Source organism: Gossypium raimondii, chromosome 7 (assembly GCF_025698545.1).
Source record: "Gossypium raimondii isolate GPD5lz chromosome 7, ASM2569854v1, whole genome shotgun sequence".
Classification (NCBI taxonomy): domain Eukaryota; kingdom Viridiplantae; phylum Streptophyta; class Magnoliopsida; order Malvales; family Malvaceae; genus Gossypium; species Gossypium raimondii.
Genome location: NC_068571.1, coordinates 46,802,846 through 46,816,977, shown reverse-complemented (window position 1 = coordinate 46,816,977; position 14,132 = coordinate 46,802,846). Strand labels below are relative to the sequence as shown.

Below are 14,132 nucleotides of genomic sequence, written 5' to 3'. Positions count from 1 at the left end.
ATTTCACATTGAATATTTCAATTTTTACTCAACATTAAATTCCAATTTAGTCCCTAAATCGAGACTAATTTTTATTCTTCACATTTAATCCTATATTTTTATACTAATTTCACTTTAAGCTAAATTTAGCTCCCTATTTTCAACTAAACTCCTAAATTTTGAATTTTCACAATTTAGTCCCTATTACTCAAAATTTACAATTTGCTCTAGAATTTAATCCTTTTCCATTTCTAGTTTAAAATCTATCAATTTAATCCCTAATACTAAAACTATTCAATAATATTAACATCCAAAATTTTAAGCAATATTAAAAATCATAAATATTAAAAAAGACATATATATAATTTTACCAAGATTTGGACCAAGGACACCATGTATATAAAATTTTTTATTTACTATTTAAACTAAAACAATTTATTTATTTATTTTGAAACTTTAATAACTTGTATATGTGTTCTAAATTTTATATATTTATGTTTTATACTATTAATTAAACTTCTAATTGAGTTAGTGTTACGAGTCAAACAAGCACCAACTCGGTTAGGAAATTACGAAAATGCTTTTCGATAATTAAAATAAGTAATATTCCTTGAGGTTAGTTTAGTTTTTTATTTAAAAACAAATAAAAATTACATATGATGTGATTCAATCCATGTCAATTGCGCTAATAAAACTTTTAATTTATCATTCAACTAAAGTTTTATTTTTATATTTTTATACATTTTAATTTTATTATGCAAATTTTATCATCTCCATCAATTATATATAATATCATATTTACATTTTAATTTTATTATGCATACTTCATTACCTACATCAATTGTATATATATACTATCATTTAACCTCTTGATTGAGTTGGTGTCACCAGTCAACTGGGCACCAACTCGATTAGGAGAATCACAAAAATGTCTTTCTGTAATTAAAATAAATTATATTGTGAGATTTGAACTCATGCCAATTAAATTGTTAAAATAATATATTTATCACCCAATCAAAGCTTCATTTTGATGTATTACATATGTAACACCCCTAATCCGACATCGTTATCAAACTAGAGTTACAAAGAGTTACTAAGCAAAACAAGTCATATCACGAAATTTTGGAACAAATATTCAAATAATGTATAAACATACAATAAATAATTCAATTCATGGTAAAAATACATTTATGGACTTTAAATCGAGCTTCGAGGCCCTAAAAAGCAATTCAGGAACAATCTAGGATTAAATCAAAACAAAACAAAAAATTTTAGACAAATTTGAAAAGCAGGGGTCACACGGCCGTGTGGTCAGGCTGTGTGACATAGCTCAGATCGGGTGAGCATTCGAAGTAGGGACACATGGTCGTATCCTAGTCCATGTGTCTAACTGTGTAACTCACTAACTTGGCTCACACGATCATGTCGTAGGCCGTGTGCTATCCCGTATATCCCATTGACTCGAGACACATGGCCGTGTCTCAAATCGTGTCTTAGACCATGTGAAACCTGCACCTAAAATAATAAAAGCATACACGATCGTGTGGGGTGTCAGTGTGTGACACACGACTGTGTGATAGCCCGTGTACTCACCATTTAACCCCTAATACAAGCCAATTCAATACCAAATCTTGCCCAACAAGGTACACCAATAACACATACATTCCTATGATCAAAACACTTTTAATACACTCTTAAAACATGTCAAAACAATCAACCTAAAGCTTCTAACCAATGTGCCATTCATAGGCACCTCAATTCATAACTAAATATTCAAATAGCCTAAAAAGACTTTGTCTAATATCAATCTCCAATTTAAACTCCCAAAACTAACCATTTATTATTACATTTTAAACATGCTACAAAGTTTACCAAATAAACATCAAGACTACCGTTTATACGTAAGATTTCATATTCCAACATTACAAAACATACTCAAAAAAGCTAACCAATCTTCTTAATCATCTATTACCATTAACATTAACAACTTACAAACAAAACCTATATACACATGCCACAACCCAAAAAGAGATGAAAAGCTACCAAAATGATTGGATAGTGTGAGCTTTTCAATCGATTCGTCCAATCAGTCCGCTACTGATAACTACAAAATAACATGAAAGAAACAAATAAGCTTAAATAGCTTAGTAAGATCATATTATAACATTTACTTGACTTAACTTAATTAAAATAAAAAAAATTAAAGTTATAACATGCTCATCCTAATTTTCAAATACATGGTACTTTTGTTTTCACAATCAACCAAATTGAAATGGGCATCTTCTCTAGAAATTTATCATAATAGGATTATACCTATTCCATGTAACAATCCATAAATAAACCTTTCATACAAGTATGTAACTAGTTCGTAGTACTCCATAACATTTATTCTAAATCATTAGTACTCGATTCACATACTCAATAGTTACTCCATTTTCAGAGGCATCATAGATGCAAAATAGGGGCACAGATGTGCAAATAGGGATACCGAAGTATATACATAAATACTTGCAATTCACATGGTTATATAAATAACCAAAATAACTACATATATATATAAATCAATTAACTAGAAATTAGCAATCTAATACACAAATAAATTACAATTCTAAAACAAAGCACTATGATTTTACCTACGATCCACTCCCGATTCAAACGCAGTGACTACTTCATAATTTTTATCTTTCATCGTTTATTGTCTTTATGACTTGTGCCTTGATCTATATAGTAATTAAATACATTTTATTAAACTCACATACATTTAATACTCAATTTAATGTATAAAACCCTTAAATTTTTATTAATTATACATTTTCACTAAACTTTTACATTTATCACAATTTAGTCCCTACCCTCAAAATACCAAAACTAACAAAACTTTATAACATAACATGCTAGCCATATTTTTACCCTACCATATTCAACCCACATTTATTCTAAATTCACTAAAATTCCCTATCACTTCTAACATTTCATCAGTTTAATCATTTGCTCAAAAACTAACAAAAATCACTTTATAATTTACACATAACCAACAACTAATAACTCTAATTCATCATCTAATCTCATAATACTAAGAATTCATCCATGGTACATTTCAAAAATCTTAACAGTTTCAAAAAAGAAGCTATGGGTTAGTTGCACCTAGTTACAACATTCCCAAAAACATAAAAATTACAAGAGGTAAGCTTAAATTGAACTCACATGCAAAAGGGAACTTTAACCGAACCTTGCTAGCACAAAAATGGTGAATTTCTTTTCTATTTTTGGTGGAAGAACCCTTTAGGGAAGATGATACTCTATTTTGTTTTAATTATTAAACTATATTAACTCAACTACAAAATTGCCCTCAAAATTAAACATGCATTTTAACATATTTTCAAGCCTTAAACCGTCCATCACTGAACTTTATTGACAAATTACTTCATAAGTCCCCTCCACATCATTAATTAAACTATCAAGTCAATATAATTCATTAATTACTAAATTTTGCATCTTTCACAATTTAATCCTTTTTATTCAATTAACTAATTAAACCTTAAAATTTCTTTACCAAAATTTAGTATAACCCTAATAAAATTCCATAAAATTAACTAAATATTAAAACATGATAACACATATTAGAATCGTGGTATCAAAATCACTATTTTGACACAATTGAAAAACGGGATATTACAACATACATTTTATAACATCCCGATTTTTAGTGATGCTGAAAAAGGTGGTTTCAGAACACTATTTCTATAAACCGAGTTCATAAATATTAAATACGAATATTTACGGAGCTGGTATAAAAGAATATTTATGCTTGGCCCATCAATTCTGTCTATTAATTACTTAATTAGGGTACAGGGACTAAATTATAAAATTCTAATTGCTATAGATTTTTAATTGACCACATGTTTAGGGACTTAAATTGTAATTATATAAATTTTTAAATTGGTGAATAAACCATTTTTCATTAGGAGATATGTAACACCCTAACTCGTATCCGACACCAGAACAGGGTTACGAAACATTACGGACTTATGACTTAAACAATCATACATTTCATAATCAATTATCATTCAAATCAAAATCCATTCAAACACATTAATAGAGTCCCTGTTACGAGCCCTCAAGGCTCCAAATAAACATTAAAAGTGGTTCAGGACTAAACCGAGTATTCAAAATTTTTTTAGAAAAACATTGAAAATTTTTAAAGTGTAGAGGACACACGCCTGTGTGGCCAGGCCGTGTGGGCATTCGAAAAGGGATCACATGGTCGTGTCCTAGCTCGTGTCTGACCTTGTGTAACTCACTGACTTGGGTCACACGGCCAAACCACATGCCCGTGTGCCAGGCCGTGTACCCTTCGAAATGGCCTCACACGCCCGTGTGCCAGGCCGTGTGAAAACTAGATGGTATACTGACTTGTGCCACATAGCCAAGCCACACACCCGTGTGCTAGGCCGTGTGAAGCTACTAACTTGCTTTCTAAGGAAATTATAGGGGACACACGGTCGTGTCACCTGGCCGTGTGTCACCTGGCCATGTGTCACATACGGCTGAGACACACACTCGTGTCTCTTCTCGTGTGGACAAAAATAGGCCATTTTCCAAGCCATATTTCTCACCCAAATTGGTGACAACCTATACACATCAAAATATATAAAACCATGGCATAAATAGGCACTCAAATCAAACCAATATTAAGTTTATAACATGTACATTCACACCATAACATGATATCCATAAACACATTCATTTGATCACTTTAAAACATACCAAACATACTTCAAAGGTTACCTAAATGATCAATTACATATATAAGACATTGTGCCTAAAACTTAGCATACATAACCATCTTCATTTCAACCAATTAATGCCAAACACAATTTCACAAGCAAGGCATTCATATAACGACCATACATCACATATCAAAGGGTCATTTGAACATATATACATATCAAAATATGTGACCACCTTACAAGCCATCTCAAATGGCCAAAACACAACAAGACATATAGGTCACATTAGCCAAAACACCTATACATGCCATTTAACCAAAATATACAAAGTACAAAATACCGGAATGAGAGTTTGATAGTGCGACACGATCTCCGACAACTTCCAAACTGAGCGAGCTTTCGAATCATTATAAAACACGGAACTTAAAACAGAGTAAGCAATTAAGCTTAGTAAGTTCGTATGGCTAATAAATACAACTTACCATTCATCCACAATTTAGATAAGCATAATTAAAACATAGGTAAATTTCAATTGGCCCAAAGCCTAATACATAATCACAATCATGTTAGTCATATATGAATACATCAACTATGAATTACTTTTCGTATTTTACACGAATACCTATACTGGTTCGTATCAACTCTTATAACCTCGTATCATCATCTGTGCCTGTTAAACCATTTGGAATACTATCAGATACTCAAGTATCTCACACACTAAGTGCTAATACGTGGTCAAAATCACCTCTATCCCATATCTCATATAGATGCTCACTCTCGAGCCATCATTGGTCTGCTCACACAAGCTGTCAGTCAAGACGTAGCTACACAGTGTTACTCATACAAGCTGTAAAGTAATCGCAACACATACCAAAAACTCAACCACCGGTAAGACGTACGAGACCAACACCCAAAACACGGTAACCCTTAATGACATGTCATTTGTATCCTATCTATTCCTAAGGTTCAACCAGGATCCATACATTGCCGATACCTCGTCGAGAATTTTCGTGGTGTCATATCATCACAATTATATCAATTGAGCATTTAAACACATATAATTTAATTCTTATTAAACATACAAACTTACCTCAAATTTACACAGAGACAATCGACCGATCAATCCATTACTTTATCTTTGCCTCGATCTAATTTCGAACGTGGCTTTTCTTGTTCTATATATAATCAAATTTAACTAATTTAATATTTATTCTATTCAATTCAATCCAATTTCATGTTATGGAAAAATTACCATTTTGCCCCTAAACATTTAACCTTTTTACAATTTAGTCCCTAGGCTCGTAAAAAAATGAAATTCATGAAATTTCACTACATCCAAGCCTATCCAAAAATTATATATGCTCATATCAGGCCATATATTACATGAATTCACGCATTTATCACAAATTTTTCACATTTCTCAATTTAAACCCTAACTAACAATTTCATCAAAACTCACTTAACAAAAGTTGTTTATTTAACAACATGGGTTCATTTTCTTCCATTAAACTTCAAGAACAACTAATATGCTCTCATGGAAAAACCCTATACTTTAAACCATATTGCAATTTAGTCCTCTATTTAGCTAGATGAAGCTACAACAGTTCCGAAAACATAAAAATCAACAAAAACGGGATGAAATAGCACTTACATGCAAAGAAAAAGCTTGAGAAAAAATTTCTTCCCTTCTCCTATGGTGAATTCGGCTATGGCATGAAAAATAGAAGAAGATGATAGCTTTTTGGCTTTTCTTTTATTTATTTTTATCATTAATTATATTTTTACCATTTTACCCTTACCTAACTTTAAAAATTACTCATATACCAAGTCATGCACACCCAATAACTCATTTAATGGTCTAATTACCATATAAGGACCTCCAATTTAAATTTCTATAGCTATTTAACACCTTTAGCTAATAGAACACAACTTTCACACTTTACGTGATTTAGTCCTTTTTCAAAAATTGAGCATACAAATAGTAAAATTTATTAAAGAAATTTTTATACCACCATATTATCATGATATAGACCATAAAATAATATTAAAAAAAAATTTTCAACTTCAAATTTGTGGTCCCGAAACCACTATTCTGATTTCACTGAAAACGGGCTGTTACAAGATAATTCTTGATGATGGTTTTCTCTACTATTGAAATTTAAATGCTTATTATGTTAATTAAGTTAGATTAACTTAATTAATTTAGGTTAATTAAAGATTATTCAAAGTATATAAGACATGTGAAAATGGGATATTCCTCATTCATTTTCTTTTACCCATCCAAGCATAAAAACCTTAGAAAAGTCATTTTTGAAACTCAAACATTCAACCATCTAATAGGTAAGCAAATTTAAGTCTTTTCTTGTATTTTTTTTATGTTTTTGAGGTCATGGGAGCTTGATTTGGTTAGCTTATATACCAATTTATAAAATTATTCAAGTTTTTGAAAGTTGTCATTGTTGAATTTTTGAAGAATTAGGCTTAAAATTGATAGATTTTAAGTTTGGGGTGGTGAAAAGGACTAGATTGTAATGTTTAATTGTTAGTTTTGCACATAGAGATTAAAGTGAATAATACATAAAATTGTTGTGAAATTTCGATAGAAATAGAAAGTAGAGGGTTCTGATGAATGTATGTGAAGTTGAATTTTAAATTGAGGTTAAAATTGAAAGTTATGGGTATTTTGAATTTAGGGACTAAATTGAATAAAATATAAAATTTTAGGGTATCAAAAATGAGATTATATAAGTTCATTCATGTCATGGCATAATATGAAAATTTTTTGTATTGATGGATTGTATAAAATAATTGTTTAGATTAAGAACCAGATCAAATCGGAGTTAATCAAGGAGAAGCTAAATTTGTTGATTAGTTCTTGAAGAATCAACTTGTTTGATGTTTTGATCACATTGTTGAAACCACTTTTTGAAAAACAAAAATTTAGTTATCGACTTAAAAATGAAAATTGGAGTCGCAACCGATCCTTTATTGAAGTGTGATCGGATCACCTTGAAAACGATTTTGGTCTACGAATTTCAGAAAAATGAGTTCGGGAGTCAATTACATACAAGGAAGGGTTAGCACCCTCGTAATGCCTAAAATTAGTACCTAATTGATTATTTAACGTCTTGAGGTCGAATGTCGAAAATGGTTAAAAAGCGATTCCCCTTTTAAAATCTTTATTGAAATTTTTTATTTTGAAAACTAAAAAATTTAGTCATCTTGCTTCAGTGAAGAAATCGAAACCCCGTAAGTTAGGGCACGATTCTTTGAAGTTCCTATGACAACACACGAATTTGCTTTTATCAAAAATCTCATCTCGAGATAACAAAATGTCGGACCCAGTGAGTTAGGATATAACATTTCGAATTCTCGAGATAAGCTTTGATTTGAAATTTTTACATTTGGATTGAAAAAAGATACCCGGGTACTTAAATTCAACGAGGAAAATTGAAGCCCAGTAAGTTAGGGCACAATTTTCTTTGAAAATCTAAGATACCGAGTATTGCTTTATTTTATAAATCCTTGAATGAAAAATGTAAGGTGATTAAATGATAATATGCAACGCGAAAGGGTAACTTGTAAATAAATCACACATTAATCAAATGAGCGGTAGATATATACAAGCAAGTAATACACATAGCAACAATAATCTCATGTAAATACCCACATTGGCTAATAAGAGGAAACTAATTAAAATCAAGCAATTTTACATAAACACTAACGAAATATACAAATTTAAATATAATTCAAGAAACAAATATAATATATATAAATTAAAATATTTAAATAAATTTAAATAAATTAACAATATTGAAATAAGTTGAAATAAATTAAAGATGTTAAAATATTTGAAAGAGATAAAATATCTATATAATAATCTGAAACTAACAATAGATTATGTATGTATGTATGTATAATGAAAATAATTTAATATGAAATATGTATACATATATAATATTATTATATAATAGTATTACGTAAAAAATATTTATACAAATCTAAAATATGTAATGAGTAAATTTTGAGAAAATATATTGTAGTATAAAAAATACAATAAATATTAATAACGGTATATCATAAAAAAGGGTAATAATATATAAAATTTTAAAAGCTTAAAACAATAATACATATATAATAAAATAATGTATATATAAAATAAGTAAATATATAAACGAATAACATCATTAATAATAATAACAATAATTGTAGTAAATATAATAATTATATCAAACCAATTTATTAATTTTTTAGAAAAATAACATACATATAAAAAAAGGATTAAATCGCAATTAAAACTAAATTAATAGGAAACAAATGAAATTAAAATAAAGAGCGGGATTAAAACGCAATACATAGATTACAAGGGGGGTCAGATTGAAATATTCCCTTGTATCCAAAACGCTGCGCGGCGAAATGGGTTAAAATGGGACAACATCAAAATACGGGGCGAATTTAGGAAATAAAAAAACGAATTGAAACTATGAAACAAATTAGGAGGACTAATAGCGTATATTACCCATTAGGGCAAGAACGCGCTGACCCTGCCTACGAGTCGGGTCAACTCGCAGATCTTCCCTCATTAAAACGGTGTCGTTCTCCTTTAATATTAAAATCAAAATTATTCTTAAAAAACATTTCTATTTCATTTTTTAAAGAGGAAAGCAGAGGGGATGGGGTTCTCTGCTAGGGTTTCGACCCTAGCACCCTCATGCCGCCGCCGTCGTGCCCACCGTGAAGCCACCGCGAATGGCGCCCAAAACCAGGTAAATCGCTTTTTTTCCTTTTTATTATTATTTTTTAAAAAAGTATAAAACAAAGATAAAAAAATAAAAGAAGAAAACTCGAAGAGAAAAGGAAAAAAAACCTTCAAATTGCTCTTTGATTCTCTTTTTTTAAATAGTTTTTGATATAATATTCGTAACCCCTTTTACAAATTTAATTTGGCTTTATATAGCCAAAATGACAGAAAAAAGAAACTCTCGAAAACTCTTTTTTCATTTTTGTCGTAATTTCTACTATTATTTGCTGTTCGTGATTTGTGGTTTGTTACAGGTGCACTGGAGGAGATGTGCGTGGCGTGCGTGGAGGGTGATAACCGCTGGCACACACACGCGGAAAGGCCTGGTGGTTGCGGCGCTGGCTGGGGCTGAATGCTATTAGGGTTTGGTTTTATTTTTTGGTGATATAGGTTTAGGGTTAGTGGTTTGGGTCCTTATAGCTATTGGGCTAGGTATCGGGCCTCTGTAACTGGGTTTAGGATTAGGTTGACATGTTGAGCTAAAATTTTGTAATTTGGATTGTGTTTGGACTTTACATTTTATTTGGTATTTAATTTTATTTATTTAGTTTTTGTAAGGTATATGGGCCGAGCAAAAATTGGGTATCACACACATAAGTTCATATGATATTTATTTACTTAGGTTATTATGTATTTGATTTATATACGCATGCTTGATTGTGGATTACTTAGTTATAAATTGGTATGAAAGGCTAGAATTAGACTATTGGTTTAGAAACGTTACGAATTTAATTATACTTAAATTGCGTCTTCCATTTTGGCCAATTTATTTCATGTCTATAATTCTCAACAAATTGTTTTTAAGATCCTCATTTTTTTCATTATTTCAATAAGAAAATTGCATGTAAAACCGTTGTCGACAACTTTCTATTTTCATGGTTCTATATTTTCACGTATTAACATAACTTATTGCGTTGTCTTTATTTTCATTATTTTTATATTTAGGTATTTGAATCCTTTTAGAAGTTTTAATAAGCAGTTATGTTGTAGGTCTCTTTAGAAACACTCGCATCCATTATATAATTATCTATATTTATTATTTTCTTGTACGAGATTTTTCATATTTGGAATCGATCAACGTATCATGCTTCAATCATGCATTACTTTTATTTATTCTAACAAGTTAGACTTCAATTCAAATAAAAAACATTAGTTGGTATATAGAACTATTCTCATTAGAGTCCTCAATCCATGGCTTTTGCTCGAGATTTGGGACTTGATAAGGTGGTTGTGGAAGGGGATTCTCTTACCGTGATTAAAAATGCATCGTCTAACTATCTTGATCTCTCTCCTATTGGTCCCATTATTCAAAGTATTAGACACATGAGAAATTTTTTTCAATATTGTGATTTTGTGTTTACTCGAAGACAAGGGAATATTGTCGCTAATCTATTGGCAAGGTTAGGTAAGGATTATGGAGAAAATACCTTATGGATGGAGGACGGGTCGGAGTAGATCTATCGGCTTCTGGAAGAAGCTCAACATTTTCTCTACTTAGAAAAGTTTGTTTTGCTTTTTCTTCTGCTTCCTTGGTCTGGTTTTGTTTCTTGCCTGTGGGGAGTGGGATTGCTGTCGCACAACAACTTGATTGCAGGTTTTGGCACTGTTCTCCCTTTTGGCGTCCCTGATTTGAGGTTTTCAGTATTCTTTCATTTATTCAAGATGGGGATTTTTTGGTTTGGCTCTTCAACTTCTATAGACTTTGAGAGGGTTTTTTTTGTTTTGTTTTGTTTTAGATGTGAGGAGATTGGTTTTTCTTTTTCTACTATCTTTTTAAACTTTATTTAATGTTTTTTTTAGTTTTAGAATTGATTTTGTTAAGTGATTGGAAAACACTTGCACTGTGTTTGGTTCAGTGTATTAGGTAATCTATTACTGACCGATTACTCGCCTATTACATTACGCCCCTAATCTGGCGTTTGGTTCGCTGTAATAGGTACAATCCCGACCTAATCCCCAAATTCTCTGCTTTTCTAATCCCTTCCTAAATCGAGTAATAGGTATTACGCCGGCTTCCCTCCCCAACTCTCTGTTTTACCCTCTCTCCCTACCCGACCCTTTCCTTCCCCTTTGTTTCTCTTCTGTCCCTTCTAGCCTCTGCCGATTTGCTCCCTCTGTTTCTCATAGTTCTCCACACGCCACATCTCTACAAAAATAACAGCCTTCAAAGTCGGCAGGATTTTACGGCATTTATTTGAGCCCTGTTCTTCTCCTTCTTCCTAGACGTGGGGTTTCCATTTCCCAGTTCTTCTCGTCCCTTTCTTAAAGTCGGCATCTTCCTTTGCTTTCTCCAGTTTTCTCCTACCCAACACCTTCTTCAAGGTTCCAAGTTCTTTTTGTTTCTCCTTTAATTTCTGTTGTATTGAATTCCATGGATGTTATTTTAATTTGGATTTAATTATGCCTATTGAGGTTGTTTTTGCTGTTGAGAATCATAAAAAATAATTGGGTCATTTTTATTTCAGTTTCTTTTGTGTTCTTTTAGCCTCTATAGGGTTGTTAATTATTAATCCCTACATGTTAATTTGTTTTTCAGTTTCTTTTGATGGGGTTTCATTGTTTCAAACGTTGAAATTTTATCTAATAATGCAATCTTTCGTATATTTTTCAGGGTGTGTTCTTATTTGAATAGCCTTTGTTGTAGCTATTTGCAAAATGCTGGCTGCTAGTGTTAATGCCCCCTTGTGGCCTTCATTATCTACTGGTATTTTTCTTGGAACTTTATTTTATTATTCATTCAATTTTTCTTAGATTAATGATGATAAAATTTGCTATTGGTTTTCGGCAGGACATCGATTAGAGTCACGAATTGAATGCAGTAGCCGTTATGGCTTGGTTAGAATTCCGACTCGGATTAGGCCATGGGAACTTGGCTTGCAATCACAACCTAGTGTAGGAAAAAGTAGAAAACAATCTTCATCCATTGCATGCACCGCAACTGCTTTGGTACGTTTTGTCGCCATAACTAATCGCTTACTTTTATTTTTACAGAAGAAATTGAGAATTGTTGCTCATCTTTTTGTCAATGTAAACGGTATTAAATCCTGATATTAGATTTAGTGAAACAAATCATTACATGTGTGCACGTATGTTATGGCTCTGTGTGCTTTGCGCGTGCTTATACTCGATTTTTCCTTTTTTCCAGCAGAATGCAACTTGCAGTGCATCAGGACAAACTCAAACTGTTACTCGTAAGGCACCAACTATCACCTAAGCTCCTGTTCATTGTAAGAACAAACACATACTCTCTTTCAGTAGTTTGTCAATATTCATTAGATGTATTCCTTTTCGTGATTTTCCAGTTCGACTTTAGGCACCCCAACTTAGGTTTGAATTGCTGGAGACTCCTATAAACGTTGGTTGGAGCTTGAAAATCGAACCGATGATATTACAATCATAATTGTACAGATCAATGGCCTATCAAATGTATGAACTATTTAAATCTTTCTCTGGTTATTCATGTTCTCAATGTTTAAAGTTACATTTTTTGTCGTATGGCTTTGTCTCCCGGTCCTGTATCTTTCTTAGAAGTGAGTGAAGATCTTTTAAAATTGTGCTGTAGAAATTACCGCCTTGTACGTAATTCGAAGTGATTTGTCCAATTAGCCTGGTTGAAGTACTACGACGAGTCATATCTTGATTTAGAAGGGAGCAGAAGTTTGGACTTAATTGCTTATTGTGCCTTGCAGTTGATATAACTTGTACATTTGTACATACTACCTAATAGAAAAATTTAGGAAAGTTCTAATCTGAAAAAACTCTTTTAGTGGTCATGGATTATAAAAAGTGTGATTAATTTATAATTATTCTGTTGATATTTAATACCGATATCTTCATCATTTTAATATGCACCCATGCTAAATAATCACAAGTCTTGCTATCAGTCTAGAGAAGAATAAAGATACATCATATTTCTTCAAATATAGATGTTCGAATCTAAACCGACAGTTTTGTTTTGGCTGGTATCAGGATGTGGGTTAGTCGAAAGGAGCAAGCAGAAGTCGTTTTTGGCATACAACATTCTCAGGGCGAATGATTTCAGCACGCCAAGGACATCTTGCTAATGGAACACAGTGAAATTTGTCAAGGTGAAGGTACTTTAGCTCTGATCTTGCACCTGTTAATCCAAACATGCAGAGAAATCCAGCTTGAAGTTGATTATTGCGACTCGATGAAACGGTGGGTCGGGGGATTAGGAAAACATGTACTTTCTATGTGAACTGTTTCCAGCAGTGCTGGGGTGATAAGTGAGTGAGGCAGGGATGATGATACCATTGATATGGCTAACTTCCCACGATGTAGTCTGTAAATTTCATGATTGTATTGATACAAAAACTACATAATGATAAAGCCTACAGGTTTTATAATCTATTAGATTATGTTACATCCCAAAATAATTATATTTATTAATAACTTATATAAGAACAAAATGAAGGTTTGATTGACATAATAAAATTGAAGCTTCAAGTTAATGTTTTAGGTTGAAAATAATACATTTATTTTAGATTGTCATTTGTATTATATTTCAATTGAATCGATATAAAATCACAACTAATAAATAAACTGGTTTTATATTTTTAATTTTCCACAATTTCTTTTGTAATTATAAGATTTGAACCTCT

General features: G+C 31.5%; 1 protein-coding gene across 13 annotated transcripts; it reads left to right on the top strand.

Annotated features, from left to right (window-relative positions):
* Positions 1-10,596: 10,596 nt before the first annotated feature.
* On the top strand, positions 10,597-13,881 carry LOC105786999 (uncharacterized). Of its 13 annotated transcripts, none has more exons than XR_008197991.1 (6): positions 10,597-11,832; positions 12,122-12,214; positions 12,299-12,456; positions 12,659-12,701; positions 12,813-12,936; positions 13,480-13,881. XR_008197991.1 is itself a non-coding variant. In XM_012613473.2 (5 exons), exons 2-5 carry the CDS (start codon positions 12,166-12,168, stop codon positions 13,572-13,574), a joined length of 345 nt encoding a protein of 114 aa, XP_012468927.2. In that variant the 5' UTR covers positions 10,602-11,832; positions 12,122-12,165; the 3' UTR covers positions 13,575-13,881. The 13 variants fall into 13 exon arrangements, 5 of the variants coding, with proteins under 5 accessions (XP_012468927.2, XP_052489756.1, XP_052489757.1 ...); XR_008197990.1 differs by having other exon boundaries at positions 12,659-12,737; XR_008197989.1 differs by having other exon boundaries at positions 10,598-11,832; positions 12,659-12,737; positions 12,824-12,936.
* The last annotated feature ends 251 nt before the right edge of the window (positions 13,882-14,132 follow it).

What these genes read in the sequence shown, in the direction of transcription:
- LOC105786999 (XM_052633796.1), top strand. Translation starts at nt 12,166, where the DNA reads ATGCTGGCTGCTAGTGTTAATGCCCCCTTGTGGCCTTCATTATCTACT. An exon ending in GTGGCCTTCATTATCTACTG is followed by an intron (nt 12,215 to 12,298) that starts GTATTTTTCTTG and finishes GGTTTTCGGCAG; the next exon opens with GACATCGATTAGAGTCACGA. An exon ending in CATGCACCGCAACTGCTTTG is followed by an intron (nt 12,457 to 12,655) that starts GTACGTTTTGTC and finishes CCTTTTTTCCAG; the next exon opens with CAGAATGCAACTTGCAGTGC.